This window comes from Anomaloglossus baeobatrachus, chromosome 3 (assembly GCF_048569485.1).
Source record: "Anomaloglossus baeobatrachus isolate aAnoBae1 chromosome 3, aAnoBae1.hap1, whole genome shotgun sequence".
Classification (NCBI taxonomy): domain Eukaryota; kingdom Metazoa; phylum Chordata; class Amphibia; order Anura; family Aromobatidae; genus Anomaloglossus; species Anomaloglossus baeobatrachus.
This window is the reverse complement of record NC_134355.1, coordinates 458,348,046-458,362,405: the sequence shown is the minus strand read 5'-3', so window position 1 is coordinate 458,362,405 and position 14,360 is coordinate 458,348,046. Positions and strand designations below refer to the sequence as shown.

The following is a 14,360-nucleotide window of genomic DNA, read 5'->3' as shown; positions in this document are numbered from 1 at the left end:
AGTTGCTTGTTTTACCAAGCACTTTGTAATTTGTCTATGATGATGCAAGAATTCCTAGAAATCAATGTTGCAAAAACTCCTAGAAATCAATATCACTTATTTCTTGCCATTGACTTACCTTAACCGGAGAACGAGTCATCATCTCTCCAGATCCTCGAGGGAAAATTCGGGCCTGTGCTATCATTTCAAGGACACTGGTCTTCCCCGCACTTTGGTCACCTACCACAACTACCTGAAAGGAAACACAAATACATTGTTTTTTATTGTGCATGAAAATACTGAGATGATCATGATGGTAATAGGTCTAGGCAGGAAAATCATTCTGCCTTTTAGTTAATCCCTTATGGAGACACTTGCCAAATGGATAAACTTTGTCAGATATCACAGTCAGAAAATGAGAAAAATAAAAAAATAAACAGTTATGACGAGCTTTCACAGGAAATATATATATATATATATACACATACATACACACTTAATAATTAGTGTGAACCAGGCACATAAGTAACATACCCGGGGTAAGTGGTCTTGCGTGTTATAGTTAGCATCGTAATCAGACAGGATGTCCAGGACCTCGGAGTACATATCAATAAGGGATTTCTAAAATATAAATTATCAAAATGATCAATACAAATATCCAATAAATATCCAGAATGAGTTCAGACAGTGAAGAACATTCAATTACAAACTATTATGGCATATTCCTGCCAGCGTAGGGGTCTTGGAAAATAAACAGTGCCATTTTTACACAAATAAGTCATACACTACAGCACTGGTAATACAGGAAATTCATTCACGATATCGACAGTGGCTCCTTCCGGACAATTCACAAACAGACTTTTATACAGTACAGTCCTGTGAAGCACAATAAGTTTTTTTTCTTATTGCGCCACAAATGGACCAATGTTGCATATGGTCTTCATTAAAGTCTCCCCCACCATTTCGAGTCTGCAGTTCCTATGCAGATCCATGCATCTCCCTGGTAACAGACTACACAAAAACCCTGTCTAACCTCAGCCACACTCCTTTCCCAAGGTTTCTTGCGATTATTGATTTGTTGTTAGCTAAAAGATGGGTTTAGGCTTTCTTCACATTCCATTTTTTTTTATCATGTTAAAGAACAATTAAATTAACTAAAATACTGGATGACTGACATGCCAGAGAGCAAAGGTGGCAACGGACCCTATTGAGTACATTAGGATCCATCAGGTTTCTTGAGTAATTTTGACCAGTTCTTAATGGAGCCTCCAACGCAGATGTGAACAAGGCCTTAAAAGGAAATATGTCATCAGGATTTTACAACGTAAGCTGATGACAGCATGCTACAAGGGTTAAAAATGTAAAGACAACTGTGCTTTTCTTATCTGTGTGAGCTATTGTTTTATTGTTTACTAAATCTAAGGGCTACTTCACACACAGCGAGATCGCTGCCGAGTCACGGTTTTTGTGAACTCATTAGCGATCTCGCTGTGTGTGACACTGAGCAGCGATCTGGCCCCTGCTGTGAGATCGCTGCTCGTTACACACAGTGCTGGTTAGTTTTTTTTATTGTTGCTCTCCCACTGATAAGCACACATCGCTGTGTGTGACAGCGAGAGAGCAACAATCCTGAATGTGCAGGGAGCAGGAGCCGGTGTCTGGCAGCCTGCGGTAAGCTGTAACCAAGGTAAACATCGGGTAACCAAGGTGGTTACCCGATATTTACCTTCGTTACCTGCCTCCGCAGCTCTCACGCTGCCAGTGCCGGCTCCTGCTCCCTGCACACGCTAAGCTAAGCGGTGTGCGCTGGTAACTAAGGTAAACATAGGGTAACCATACCCGATGTTTACCTTAGTTACCAGTGTCCGTAGCTTCCAGACGCCGGCTCCGTGCAAGCGCAGCGTCGCTTGCACGTCGTTGCTGGCTGGGGGCTGGTCACTGGTCGCTGGTGAGATCTGCCAGTTTGACAGCTCACCAGTGACCATGTAGCGACGTAGCAGCGATCCTGATCAGGTCAGATCGCTGGTGGGATCGCTGCTGCGACGCTAAAGTGTGACGGTACCCTAAAAGGGTTTATCACTTGGTGATTATCATTGCTATGACTAGCTGGCTTGTGCCATGTTGTCCAGCACAACCCCTCCTGTGATTGACACTTCACAGTCAATGCACAATCTCTAAGAGTCTGGTGTGGGTGGGAAAGATCAATTAACTCTGAGGTTTTCCTGGATTTAAACTCTTTGATTATATGAGAATGGCAGTACCCAGTAATGGAAGAGAAACATGGTTAGTTTCAGAATTTCTTTGCCTATAACAGGCCTCAGATGAATATCAAAAAGCCTTTAAAAAGAGAAACCATAAAGGTTTCAAAATAAAGGGGATGGTGACCATTTCATGATAAAATATGTTTATTTAAATTGTTAAAAATAACATATGTTTAGTATTCATACAAATATAAGACTAGATCAGATTCCCAAAACTATTAGCAGCAGTTTGTCAGGTTATAAAAGTGCTTAGTGCAATAACCAATCATGTATAAATATCAATTAATTATGTATAAAACATATAAAGTGCCAAGTGCAAAAATAATATTAAAATAATGAGTAGTTATATATAATAGTAGATATAAGGTATAGTAAATAAAGCCTAACAATGTAAAGTGCTGTGAAGTGCAAATTGATTAGGGATTTAGTATACCTTTAAATTGGTCAAAGAAGTCCTGCGTGCCGCTATGCCCCGACGCGTGTTTCAGGCGCTCTTTTCCTCAGGGGATGCTTGAAACGCGCGTCGGGGGATAGCAGCACGCAGGACTTCTCTGACCAATTTAAAGGTATACTAAATCCCTAATAAATTTGCACTTCACCGCACTTCACAATGTTAGGCTTTATTTACTATACCTTATATCTAATATTATATATAACTACTCATTATTTTAATATTATTTTTGCACTTGGCACTTTGTTATTTATATGTTATATATAATTAATTGATATTTATACATGATTGGTCATTGCACTAAGCACTTTCATAACCTGACAAACCGCTGCTAAAAGTTTTGGGAATCTGATCCAGTCTTATATTTTTATGAAAACTCAACATGTTATTTTTAACAATTTAAATAAAAATATTATTTTATCATGATATGGTCACAATCCCCTTTATTTTGAACTCTTTATGGTTTCTCTTTTAAAGGCTTTTTGATATTTATGAATATTTAATGGTGAGTTCATACGGAATATTTTGATTTGCTCTCAGATAAAGTAGCAAAAACCAGCTGACAGATTCCCTTTAACCCCTTCACGACCATGGACGGATATATCCATCATGGAGCGTGTCCCGTTAAGCCCCGCCCCCTTCCGCGGGCAGGCGGCGGCGGTCGGCACACATATCAGCTGTTTTCAACAGCTGACATGTGTGCCTGCATGTTGCGAATGGAATCGCTTTCACTCGCAACATTTAACCCCTTAAATCTCGCTGCTAAAGTCTGGCAGCGAGATCTATATGCACGCGGCCATGATTTTTACTTACCGCCGCCCCCACTGGAAGTCACATGCGTGATCACGTGACTTTCGGTGGTTGCAATCGTAGCACAGGGTCATGTGATGATGCCTGCAACTATGAAGTTTTACTTTCGTTTTCCCTCTGCCGGGAGCAGAGGGAAACCGGAAGTGACTGAATCTGCTGTTTACAGCTGTATAGCTGTGATCAGCAGAGAGATAAGAGCGATCGGATTGCTGATCGCTATAGCCCCCTAGGGGGACTAGTAAAATAAAAAAAAAAAAATAAAAAAAAAAGTTTTAATAATAAAAAAAACAAAAAACCTAAAAAGTTCAAATCACCCCCCTTTCGCCCCATTGAAAATTAAAGGGTTAAAAAAATAAATAAATATACACAGATTTGGTATCGCCGCGTTCAGAAATGCCCGATCTATCAAAATATACAGTTAGGTCCAGAAATATTTGGACAGTGACACAAGTTTTGTTATTTTAGCTGTTTACAAAAACATGTTCAGAAATACAATTATATATATATATATAATATGGGCTGAAAGTGCACACTCCCAGCTGCAATATGAGAGTTTTCACATCCAAATCGGAGAAAGGGTTTAGGAATCATAGCTCTGTAATGCATAGCCTCCTCTTTTTCAAGGGACCAAAAGTAATTGGACAAGGGACTCTAAGGGCTGCAATTAACTCTGAAGGCGTCTCCCTCGTTAACCTGTAATCAATGAAGTAGTTAAAAGGTCTGGGGTTGATTACAGGTGTGTGGTTTTGCATTTGGAAGCTGTTGCTGTGACCAGACAACATGCGGTCTAAGGAACTCTCAATTGAGGTGAAGCAGAACATCCTGAGGCTGAAAAAAAAGAAAAAATCCATCAGAGAGATAGCAGACATGCTTGGAGTAGCAAAATCAACAGTCGGGTACATTCTGAGAAAAAAAGGAATTGACTGGTGAGCTTGGGAACTCAAAAAGGCCTGGGCGTCCACGGATGACAACAGTGGTGGATGATTGCCGCATACTTTCTTTGGTGAAGAAGAACCCGTTCACAACATCAACTGAAGTCCAGAACACTCTCAGTGAAGTAGGTGTATCTGTCTCTAAGTCAACAGTAAAGAGAAGACTCCATGAAAGTAAATACAAAGGGTTCACATCTAGATGCAAACCATTCATCAATTCCAAAAATAGACAGGCCAGAGTTAAATTTGCTGAGAAACACCTCATGAAGCCAGCTCAGTTCTGGAAAAGTATTCTATGGACAGATGAGACAGATCAACCTGTATCAGAATGATGGGAAGAAAAAAGTTTGGAGAAGAAAGGGAATGGCACATGATCCAAGGCACACCACATCCTCTGTAAAACATGGTGGAGGCAACGTGATGGCATGGGCATGCATGGCTTTCAATGGCACTGGGTCACTTGTGTTTATTGATGACATAACAGCAGACAAGAGTAGCCGGATGAATTCTGAAGTGTACCGGGATATACTTTCAGCCCAGATTCAGCCAAATGCCGCAAAGTTGATCGGACGGCGCTTCATAGTACAGATGGACAATGACCCCAAGCATACAGCCAAAGCTACCCAGGAGTTCATGAGTGCTAAAAAGTGGAACATTCTGCAATGGCCAAGTCAATCACCAGATCTTAACCCAATTGAGAATGCATTTCACTTGCTCAAATCCAGACTTAAGACGGAAAGACCCACAAACAAGCAAGACCTGAAGGCTGCGGCTGTAAAGGCCTGGCAAAGCATTAAGAAGGAGGATCCCAGCGTTTGGTGATGTCCATGGGTTCCAGACTTAAGGCAGTGATTGCCTCCAAAGGATTCGCAACAAAATATTGAAAATAAAAATATTTTGTTTGGGTTTGGTTTATTTGTCCAATTACTTTTGACCTCCTAAAATGTGGAGTGTTTGTAAAGAAATGTGTACAATTCCTACAATTTCTATCAGATATTTTTGTTCAAACCTTCAAATTAAACGTTACAATCTGCACTTGAATTCTGTTGTAGAGGTTTCATTTCAAATCCAATGTGGTGGCATGCAGAGCCCAACTCGCGAAAATTGTGTCACTGTCCAAATATTTCTGGACCTAACTGTAAAATCAATTAATCTGATTGGTAAACAGCGTAGTGGCGACAAAATTCCAAACGCCAAAATTACGTTTTTTGGTCGCCGCAAGTTTTACGCAAAATGCAATAACAGGCGATCAAAACGTAGCATCTGCGCAAAAATGGTACCATTAGAAACGTCAGCTCGAGACGCAAAAAATAAGCAGTCACTGAGCCATAGATCCCAAAAACTGAGAACGCTATGGGTTTCGGAAAATGGCGCAAAACGTGCGCCACTTTTATTGGACAAGCTTGTGAATTTTTTTTAACCCCTTAGATACAAGTAAACCTATACATTTTTGGTGTCTACAAACTTGCACCGACCTCAGGCGTCACAGCAACACATCAGTTTTACCATATAGTGAACACTGTGAATAAAACATCCCAAAAACTATTGTGCCATCACACTTTTTTTTTGCAGTTTTTCCACACTTGGAATTCTTTTGCTGTTTTCCAGTACACTATATGGTAAAATTTATGGTTTCATTTAAAAGTACAACTTGTCCTGCAAAAAACAAGCCCTCATATGGCAAGATTGACGGGAAAATAAAAAAGTTAAGGCTCTCAGAAGAAGGGGAACAAAAAACAAAAACGGAAAGTGCCCCGGGGCTGAAGGGGTTAAAGGCACCCATATACATTAGTTAGCGCCTGAAAAATTTTTAGGCCGACAGCTCCTCTGAAGTACCCAAATACCATAGCACTCTGCTCAGACAGGCACTCCTGTGCTTTACGATAGTGCCCCAGCCAGATTCCTCAGGAAGCAGTCTATAGTAAAGGGAATCGGTCACCAGGTTTTTGCTACTTCATCTCAGAGCAGCATGTTGTAGACTAAGAGATCCTGAAACTGAACTCTGATAGAAACAATGCAGAGTTGGACCACACATTGTTTCAGACACAAACAAGTGGAAGAACATGGTGAGTCCCATAATTAAAATCTTCATCTTTATTCAGCAAAGTTTTGAAACATCATGATGGTTGAATTATAGTCTCAACATGTTTCAGGCAAGCATGCCCTTAGTCACCGGACGAGATGCCGATGCAGAGGCTGCAGCAGTCAGTGCTTTGTTTCAGATGATTTGCCGTCGCTGCGCAGTCAAGCTCTGTGCACAGCTATTGCAGCCGCTGGGCAATCCAAGACCAGTAGCTGAAGCATATAACGTCACCTGCTGCCTCTGATCGGCCAGCCGCTGCCCGTGGAATAGTTGTGCACAGAACTTGACTCTGCGCAGCACGACTTAAGTAAAGTGCTGACTGACTGCAGCGCCAGAAGCATGATCACCAAGGGAGCCACGAGCCTCAAGAAGAGGACACAAGGGAACGGGAGGACAGCCAGGTGAGAACAGCTGTGATGTACCCTGCAGCCCCCGGGCCGAGTTCCAGGGACCGCAGTGTTCGAGCTGGCAGCCGCTCTTTCCTGGCTGCCGGATAATCCACACCTGCAAATAGCGTTTTCTGTTTTCAAGTTCATCTGTGGGAGGAGCTAGCATGCTGCGTCCTGAGCTTCCGTCCCACAGATGAAGAGAAGAGCTGAAGCACCAACATCCCGTCGAGCTGTACAATGCTGACCAAAAGTATTGGCACCCCTGCAATTCTGACAGATAATACTCAGTTTCTTCTTGAAAATGATTGCAATCACAAATTCTGTGGTATTATTATCTCCATTTATTTTGCTTCCAATGAAAAAACACAAAAGAGAATGAAATAAAAATCAATTCATTGATCATTTCACACAAAACTCCAAAAATGGGCCAGACAAAAGTATTTGCACCCTTAGCCTCAACTATTAGCCAAAATAACTGCGAATAACCGCTTCCGGTAACCATCAATGAGTTTCCTACAATGCTCTCCAGGAATTTTAGACCATTCTTCTTTGGCAAACTGCTCCAGGTCCCTGAGATTTGAAGGGTGCCTTCTCCAAACTGCCATTTTGAGATCTCTCCTGTCTGTACCCCTCAAACCCAGCACTGCCTGTATACCCCCCAGAACTATGTCCCCCCAAACCCAGCACTGCCTGTATACCCCCCAGAACTATCTGTCCCCCCAATCCCAGCGCTGCCTGTATGCCCTCAGAACTATCTGTCCCCTCAACCCCAGCACGGCCTGTATACCCTCCCAAACTGTCTGTACCCCCCATCCCAGTGCTTCCTGTATACCCTCCCAGAACTGTCTGTCCCCCCCAAACCCACCGCTGCCTGTATTCCCCCAGAACTGTCTGTACCCTCAAACCCCAGCGCTGCCTATATAACCTCCCAGAACTATCCACCCTTAACCCAGCACTGCCTATATACCACGCAGGGATGTCCTCCCCCCAACCCCACTGCTGCCTGTATACCCCCAATACCCTCAATCCTAGTGCTGCCTGTATACCGCCATGTACTGTCCGCCCCCCCCCAAACCCCAGCGCTACCTGTATACCTCTCCAGAACTGCTTGCCTCCACTCAACCTCAGCACTGCCTGTATACCCCCAGAACTGTCTGTTTCAAGTGCTGTATATCCCCCAGAACTGTATGTCGCCCGCCACCCCATCGCTGTATACCCACAGAGCGACATTAAAACAAGAAGAGCACCAGCGTTGGCACATTTGTGAAAGGGGACAATGATGGGCACATTACTGCAGGATGGGGACAAGGATGGGGTACATTACTACAAGATGAGGACCAGGATGGGCACATTACTATAGGATAGGGACAAGGATGGGCACATTACTACATGGAGACCAAGATGGGCACATTACTACATGGAGACCAAGATGGGCACATTACTACATGGAGACCCAGATGGGCACATTACTACATGGAGACCCAGATGGGCACATTACTACAAGGAGACCAAGAGGGACACATTAGTACAAGGAGACCAGGATGGGCACATTACTACAAGGAGACCAGGATGGGCACATTACTACAAGGAGACCAGGATGGGCACATTACTAGAGCACATAACTACCAGGAGACAAGGATGGGCACTTTACAAGAGGATGGGGCACATGATTACAGGATGGAGACCAGGACGGGCACATTAATACAGGATGGGGCACTTTTCTACAAGAAGGGGGAACAGGATGGGATACATTACTAAAAGATGAGAACCAGGATTGTATAAATTACTGCAAGATGTTGGCCAAAATTCCTACATGGTGCTAATTGTAATATTACTTACAAGAGGGGGACAAAATGTAAAAAAATAAATAAATAAATAATAAAAAAAAATAATATAGAAATAAAGCATCTTTTTTTCACCATTAAAATTGCTGTTTTATATAAAGACAAAACAAGTGCATGTTTGTTATAATAAACAAGCAAAATCTGTTCAAAAACAGTGATCCAAAGTTGTAAAGAGAAATTAATAGTACCACTAAAAAAAAGTCACTTGGCCCTGCAAAGAATGCAGCCCCCCCAAATATTTTTTTTTTTCTATATGCGGCCCATATACTTAGCTGAGTTTGAGACCCCTGCCCTAAATAATCTTAACATATGTGCTGTGACTCTTGCCTACAAGTCAGAAAAAGGATATAATAATGTGAAATGTTGAGCCACTGAATTCTGTAACTCCTGCGGTCAGATCATGAATATGAGATACTCCATAAATCGTACTAGAAGCATCTCTCCGTGCCTCTTGGTGTGCAGTTTCTTTCTCCCATCTGCTGCAATCTTACAGGAGCTCAGTGGTGTATCCAAAGGAACTAGCACCTCTACAATATACACTATTTTCTAAGCATGTGCCGCCTAAAGGTACCGTCACACATAACGAGCTCACGGTTTCTGTGACACAGTAGCGATCCCGTTAGCGATCTAGTTATGTGTGACACCTACCAGCGATCAGGCCCCTGCTGTGAGATCTCTAGTCGTTGCAGAATGGTCCAGGCCATTTTCTTCAAAGGCAATGTCCTGCTGGGCAGGACACATCGCTGTGTTTGACACTGTGTGACAGGGTCACAGTGACTGCTGAGATCGTTATACAGGTCGCTACTGCGACCTGTATTTTTCCTGCATCGCTGGTAAGATCTGACTGTGTGACATCTCACTAGCGACCTCCCAGCGACTTACCTGCGATCCCTATCAGGTCGCATGGTTTTCGGGATCGCTGGTAAGTCGTTGTGTGTGACTAGGCCTTAACCTACTGATGATTTGACTTCCACCAGATAAAAATTATGGAGAACTGCAAATTCTACTAAACAAATGCATAATGAGAAATGTGCTATGTCTGAAAAAAGAGAATTTCGTTTACTTACCGTAAATTCTTTTTCTTATAGTTCCGTCATGGGAGACCCAAACCATGGGGTGTATGCTACTGCCCCCAGAGGACACACAAAGTTACTACACTCAAAAACGTGTAGCTCCTCCCTCCTAGCATATACACCCCCTGCTAGCCAGATCTAGCCAGTTTAGTGCAAAAGCTGAAGGAGGACATCCACCCACAAGAAGAGACAGAGTAAAATCCGGAGGAACCGGAACCTCAGTCTAGAACAATAACAGCCGGTGAAGACACACGGAACAAGAAACCTGCCAATAGGCAATAAGGAGGGTGCTGGGTCTCCCATGACGGAACTATAAGAAAAAGAATTTACGGTAAGTAAACAAAATTCTCTTTTTCTTTATCGTTCCTTATGGGAGACCCAAACCATGGGACGTTCAAAAGCAGTCCATGGGTGGGAATAAACAGACAATTGAGAAGCAGGCAAACCTAACTTCACAAATGGGCGACAGACGCCGGAAAAATGCGTCTGCCGAGCCCACGTCTGCCAGAGCATGAGCATGCCTTGGGTAGTGCTTCGAAAAAGTATGCAGACTAATTCGAGCTGCAGACTGACAGACCTACTGAGCCGTAACCTGGTGCCTGAAGCCCAAGAAAAAAAGGCGCCGACAGGTCTGACCAAATGTGCTCTGATCCCCGGTGGGGAAGGCACTTGAGTACACTTGTAAGTCTCAGAAATGGCTGACCTAAGCCAACGATCAGGGTCGGCTTAGATGCCGAGAGACCGCTACGCTGACGAACAGTCAGCACCAGAGAGGTGCACCGTCTAATAACGGCGGTGCGAGACACGTAGATCCGGAGCGCCCGCACCAGATCTAGGATATGCAAGGCTTCCTCAAGCGATGAACAGGAGCCGGACAAAAGGAAGGCAGGAAAATTGCCCCGGATAAGGTGGAAGCAGTAACCGCCTTAGGGAAAAAGTCTGGAGTCGGATGAAGACCACCTTGTCTTGATGCAAAAGACCAAAAAAGGGGGTGACTCCGAGGGAGCGCAGCCAGAACTCTCTGGCGGGAAATTATAGCCACTAGAAAGACTACTTTCTGTGAAAGACACAACAAAGAAACCTCCCGAAGACGGCGCAAAGGGGGGTTACCGGGAACCGTGAGGACCGGATTAAGGTCCGAGGTCTCCATAGGCCGCCGGAAGGCGGAATGATGTGAGATGCGCCCTTAAAAGGAGCGCACCGGAGCCAGCCGGACGATACGCCGCTGGCACATACTGACAGAGCCGAGACCTGTCCCTTAATGAGGGATAGTCCTAGCTGTAGACCGGACTGTGGAAGGGACAGGAGGGTCGGCAAGGCCAAAAAAGGTCAAAGGACACTTTGGAGCTCGAGTCAAAGTGGAGATGACTTCAGGAAGGATATCAGAAGTCGCTAAGACCCAGGACTCAAGAGCTACGCCGTCAATCTGAGAATCCAGAATTCTGACGGGGAAAAACCGGACCTCTTGAGAAAAGGTCTGAACGGTCCGGAAGATGCGAAGGCAACCCAACGGACAGAAGGAGCAGGTCAGAGTACGAAGCCTGCTTAGGTCAGTCTGGAAGAATGACCCGACGGCCCCCTGTACCGATCTTGCACAGGACGCTGGACAAGAGGTAGAGGGTGAGATTCGTAAAGAGACAAAGCTGGGATCAAACATGAACCAGTGTGTCTACCGCAAAACCTGAGGATTGTGGACCACGGTAGGACAGCTGAAATAGCCTGCCTCGTAGTTTTCACATCTAGGATGTGGACTGCGGATACGGTGGACTAGGAGTCCCTTGTCCACTGAAGGATGTTGAGCCGCCATGATTGCCAGGCGGCTGAGTGTCCCGCCCTGGAAGCTGGTGTAGGAAAACGCTATCACGTTGTCCGACTGGACTTGAATGTGCCTAGCCGCCCACAGATGGTGAAGGCTTAGAGAGCAAGAAATACAGCCCTGAATTCCAGCACATTGATCCAGAGGGCTGATTCGGACAGAGTCCAAGCGCCCTGCGCTCCACGATGGAGATATACCGCTCCCAAGGCGGATAGGCTATCCTGGTGAGGATTACCCGGAACGGGCCAGAAAAGGAGCGCCCCTGAGACAGAGTGGCCGAAGCCACCACTGAAACGAGCCCCTGGTCTGTGGCGAAGCCACCACCCCGTGGGAGGAATGAGTTCGCTTGTACAGCGGAAAACATCCAGTCTCAGAGGACGCAGGAAAAACTGGGCAAGGAACCGCTTCCATTGACGCCCTGAGAACCTCTGGTTCGAAGTCAGAGTGGACTTGGACAGAAGACAAGCCACCCGATAGGTCAGAGTGGCGAGAGTGAGCGAAGCACTCTGCTAAGAGTCAGCACTGGATGAAACCCCGACAAGAAGGCCGTCCAGGGCTAAAAATGACTGCCAACCCCTAGGGGGGCAGGACCCTGATCACAGCTGCCCCAATGAGAATACTCGAGGGGCCTTGGCTAACCCCAAGGGAAGAGCCACGATTGGACCACTCCGATTGTCAAAACGTAGTCAACGCTGGTGTGAAACTGCGATTGACTCCTGCCGATAGGCATCTCTGATGCCGATGGTTGCTAGGGAATCGCCTTGGGGTCTTGATTGATCCGGTGAAAAAAACACACGGAACAAAACCAAGACTCAATGTGAAAACGCCACACCTGGCTATGCTTAAAAAGCTAAAGATCCAGGTCGGAAGGCACCGCCCTCTTCGGGGACTAGGAATAGATTTACGCAAAAATCTCAGAACCGTTCCCAGACGGGAACCGGTACAATTACTCCATCGGCCTGCCAGAAATGCCACGGCCTGTGAGAAGGCGGCGGCCTTGGAGCAGGGAGGAGATGACAGAGAAAATCTGTTTGCGGGTGGACAGAAATCCATCCTGTAGCCAAGGGAGATATAATCTCGCCCCCACTGAACGGAGACGTGTTAGAACCCTACGTCGCCACGTGGAGAGAGCCTGCCACCGACCGAGGAGGTTGTTGGCGTGGCTAAATAGCTCGGAGGAAGCTGACTCAGTGACAGCATCTCCTGCGGCCTTCTGAAGACGCAGCTTCGAGCTATTTGGTTCTATGAACCTAGGCTGAGCTAGAGGACGACCAGATGGAGGAACGGAAACCACCGAAACCTCAACTGATTCCTGTCCTGGACAGGTTCCCTGATTTAGGTTCGTGGCAAGGAAGAATACTCCCCGCCAAGAGCTTCCTTAATTTCACTCAGTTGGTTCCGAGGAAACTGGTCCCACCAAGGGGGAGCCCAGCAGGGAACCTCCATAGAGGCATCTGCCTTCGAAATCCGAAGCCACAGGAGCTTGCGGATAGCAAGGAAGGTAGCCCAGATCACCGCCGTGCGGCGTCCAGCATGGCAGATCTGGTATAGGATGAAAGAACTGAGTCTGGAAGTTCAGGCAACCGTTTTGACATAGAGTCCCTGTGAGAGAATGCATCTCCTCCAGAGAAGCAGAGAAGGTACAAAAAAAACGCACTGCTGTAAGCTGAGGAGAACGAAGCTCCTGCCGTCCCCATACCGAACTTGGCCCAAAGGACAACCGGGCGGACCGCAGAACCGTAAGTGAGGAGCCATCAGCCACTGACATAACGGCCCGGGCTGAGCCACCTAAGGTGAATGAGCCCACTACTTGACCACCATTGGTGGACAGGAGAAATCCAGTCCTCAGAATCACGCTTCATGGGAAGCGACTGTCAGAGCGGTCCCTGGGCTTGGTCACAGGGGCCTGAAAACTGGAGAGGTTAAGGAACACACGTTGTGTTCACCTAGAAAAGGTAACACCGGCGGATTGAGGTCCAGTACAACATTAATGTACCGTAGGATCCATATAGAGGTGCCGTCAGCCACTGACACAACTATCCGGGCTGAAGTCCAGATACCGGAGTGGCTACCCTTGGTGAATGAGTACACTCCTAGACCACCTCAGATGGGAGGGGGAGACAGGCAGCAGAACTCCGCTGTGGGGTCTGCAGGATAGGCTATGGGCTTGGACGCGGCGGGCTGAAACTGGAGTGGTTAAAGAACACACTCCTCGTCATGTTAAAGGCATACTGATGCATTTCTGCCAGCGGGGAACACTTCCCTGATCAGGCGGATGGAGGTCCAGTACAAGAATAATGGACGAAATCCAATCATTCGCATCTGCGTCACCTACGGATGGATCAATGTACATCAAGTAGCGTCCGAGCCCGTGGTAGAGACATCCTCCTCGTCCAGCGAGTCAGCTCGTAATCGGAGCTGCGGGACGGGGAGGACAGGGGACCCTGCGTCTCCCTGTCAGGAGGACGGGGTCCCAGAAGGAGAGTCCCTTGTGAGCTTTGCTGAGCGAAGCAGAAAAACGCCCCTGAGAAGGGGGCTGCATGCTCAGCAGATGCCGGGACAGCCGACCCCTGGAATAGGATTCCTACGGGGGTCAGCCACCGAAACCGGAGCAGCTGGAGGGACCATGAATGAGCTCCCATGTTATGAGCTCGGTAAGGCCGTACGAGACTACCTGCAGTGGATAATAAAAAACAGCCTGCAGTCTCGCTCTGTGACATGC

At 46.2% G+C, this 14,360-nt stretch overlaps 1 protein-coding gene across 12 annotated transcripts in view; it reads right to left on the bottom strand.

Moving 5' to 3' along the window:
- Positions 1 to 14,360, bottom strand: part of OPA1 (OPA1 mitochondrial dynamin like GTPase) — a 296,183-nt gene that overhangs the window by 194,911 nt on the left and 86,912 nt on the right. For all 12 annotated transcript variants that reach the window (XM_075340498.1, XM_075340503.1, XM_075340499.1 and 9 more), the window contains 2 exons: positions 514 to 600; positions 119 to 232 (listed from right to left, as the gene is read on the bottom strand). In XM_075340498.1, coding sequence (XP_075196613.1) covers positions 119 to 232; positions 514 to 600 — 201 coding nt within the window. The remainder of the gene's footprint in view (positions 1 to 118; positions 233 to 513; positions 601 to 14,360) is intronic.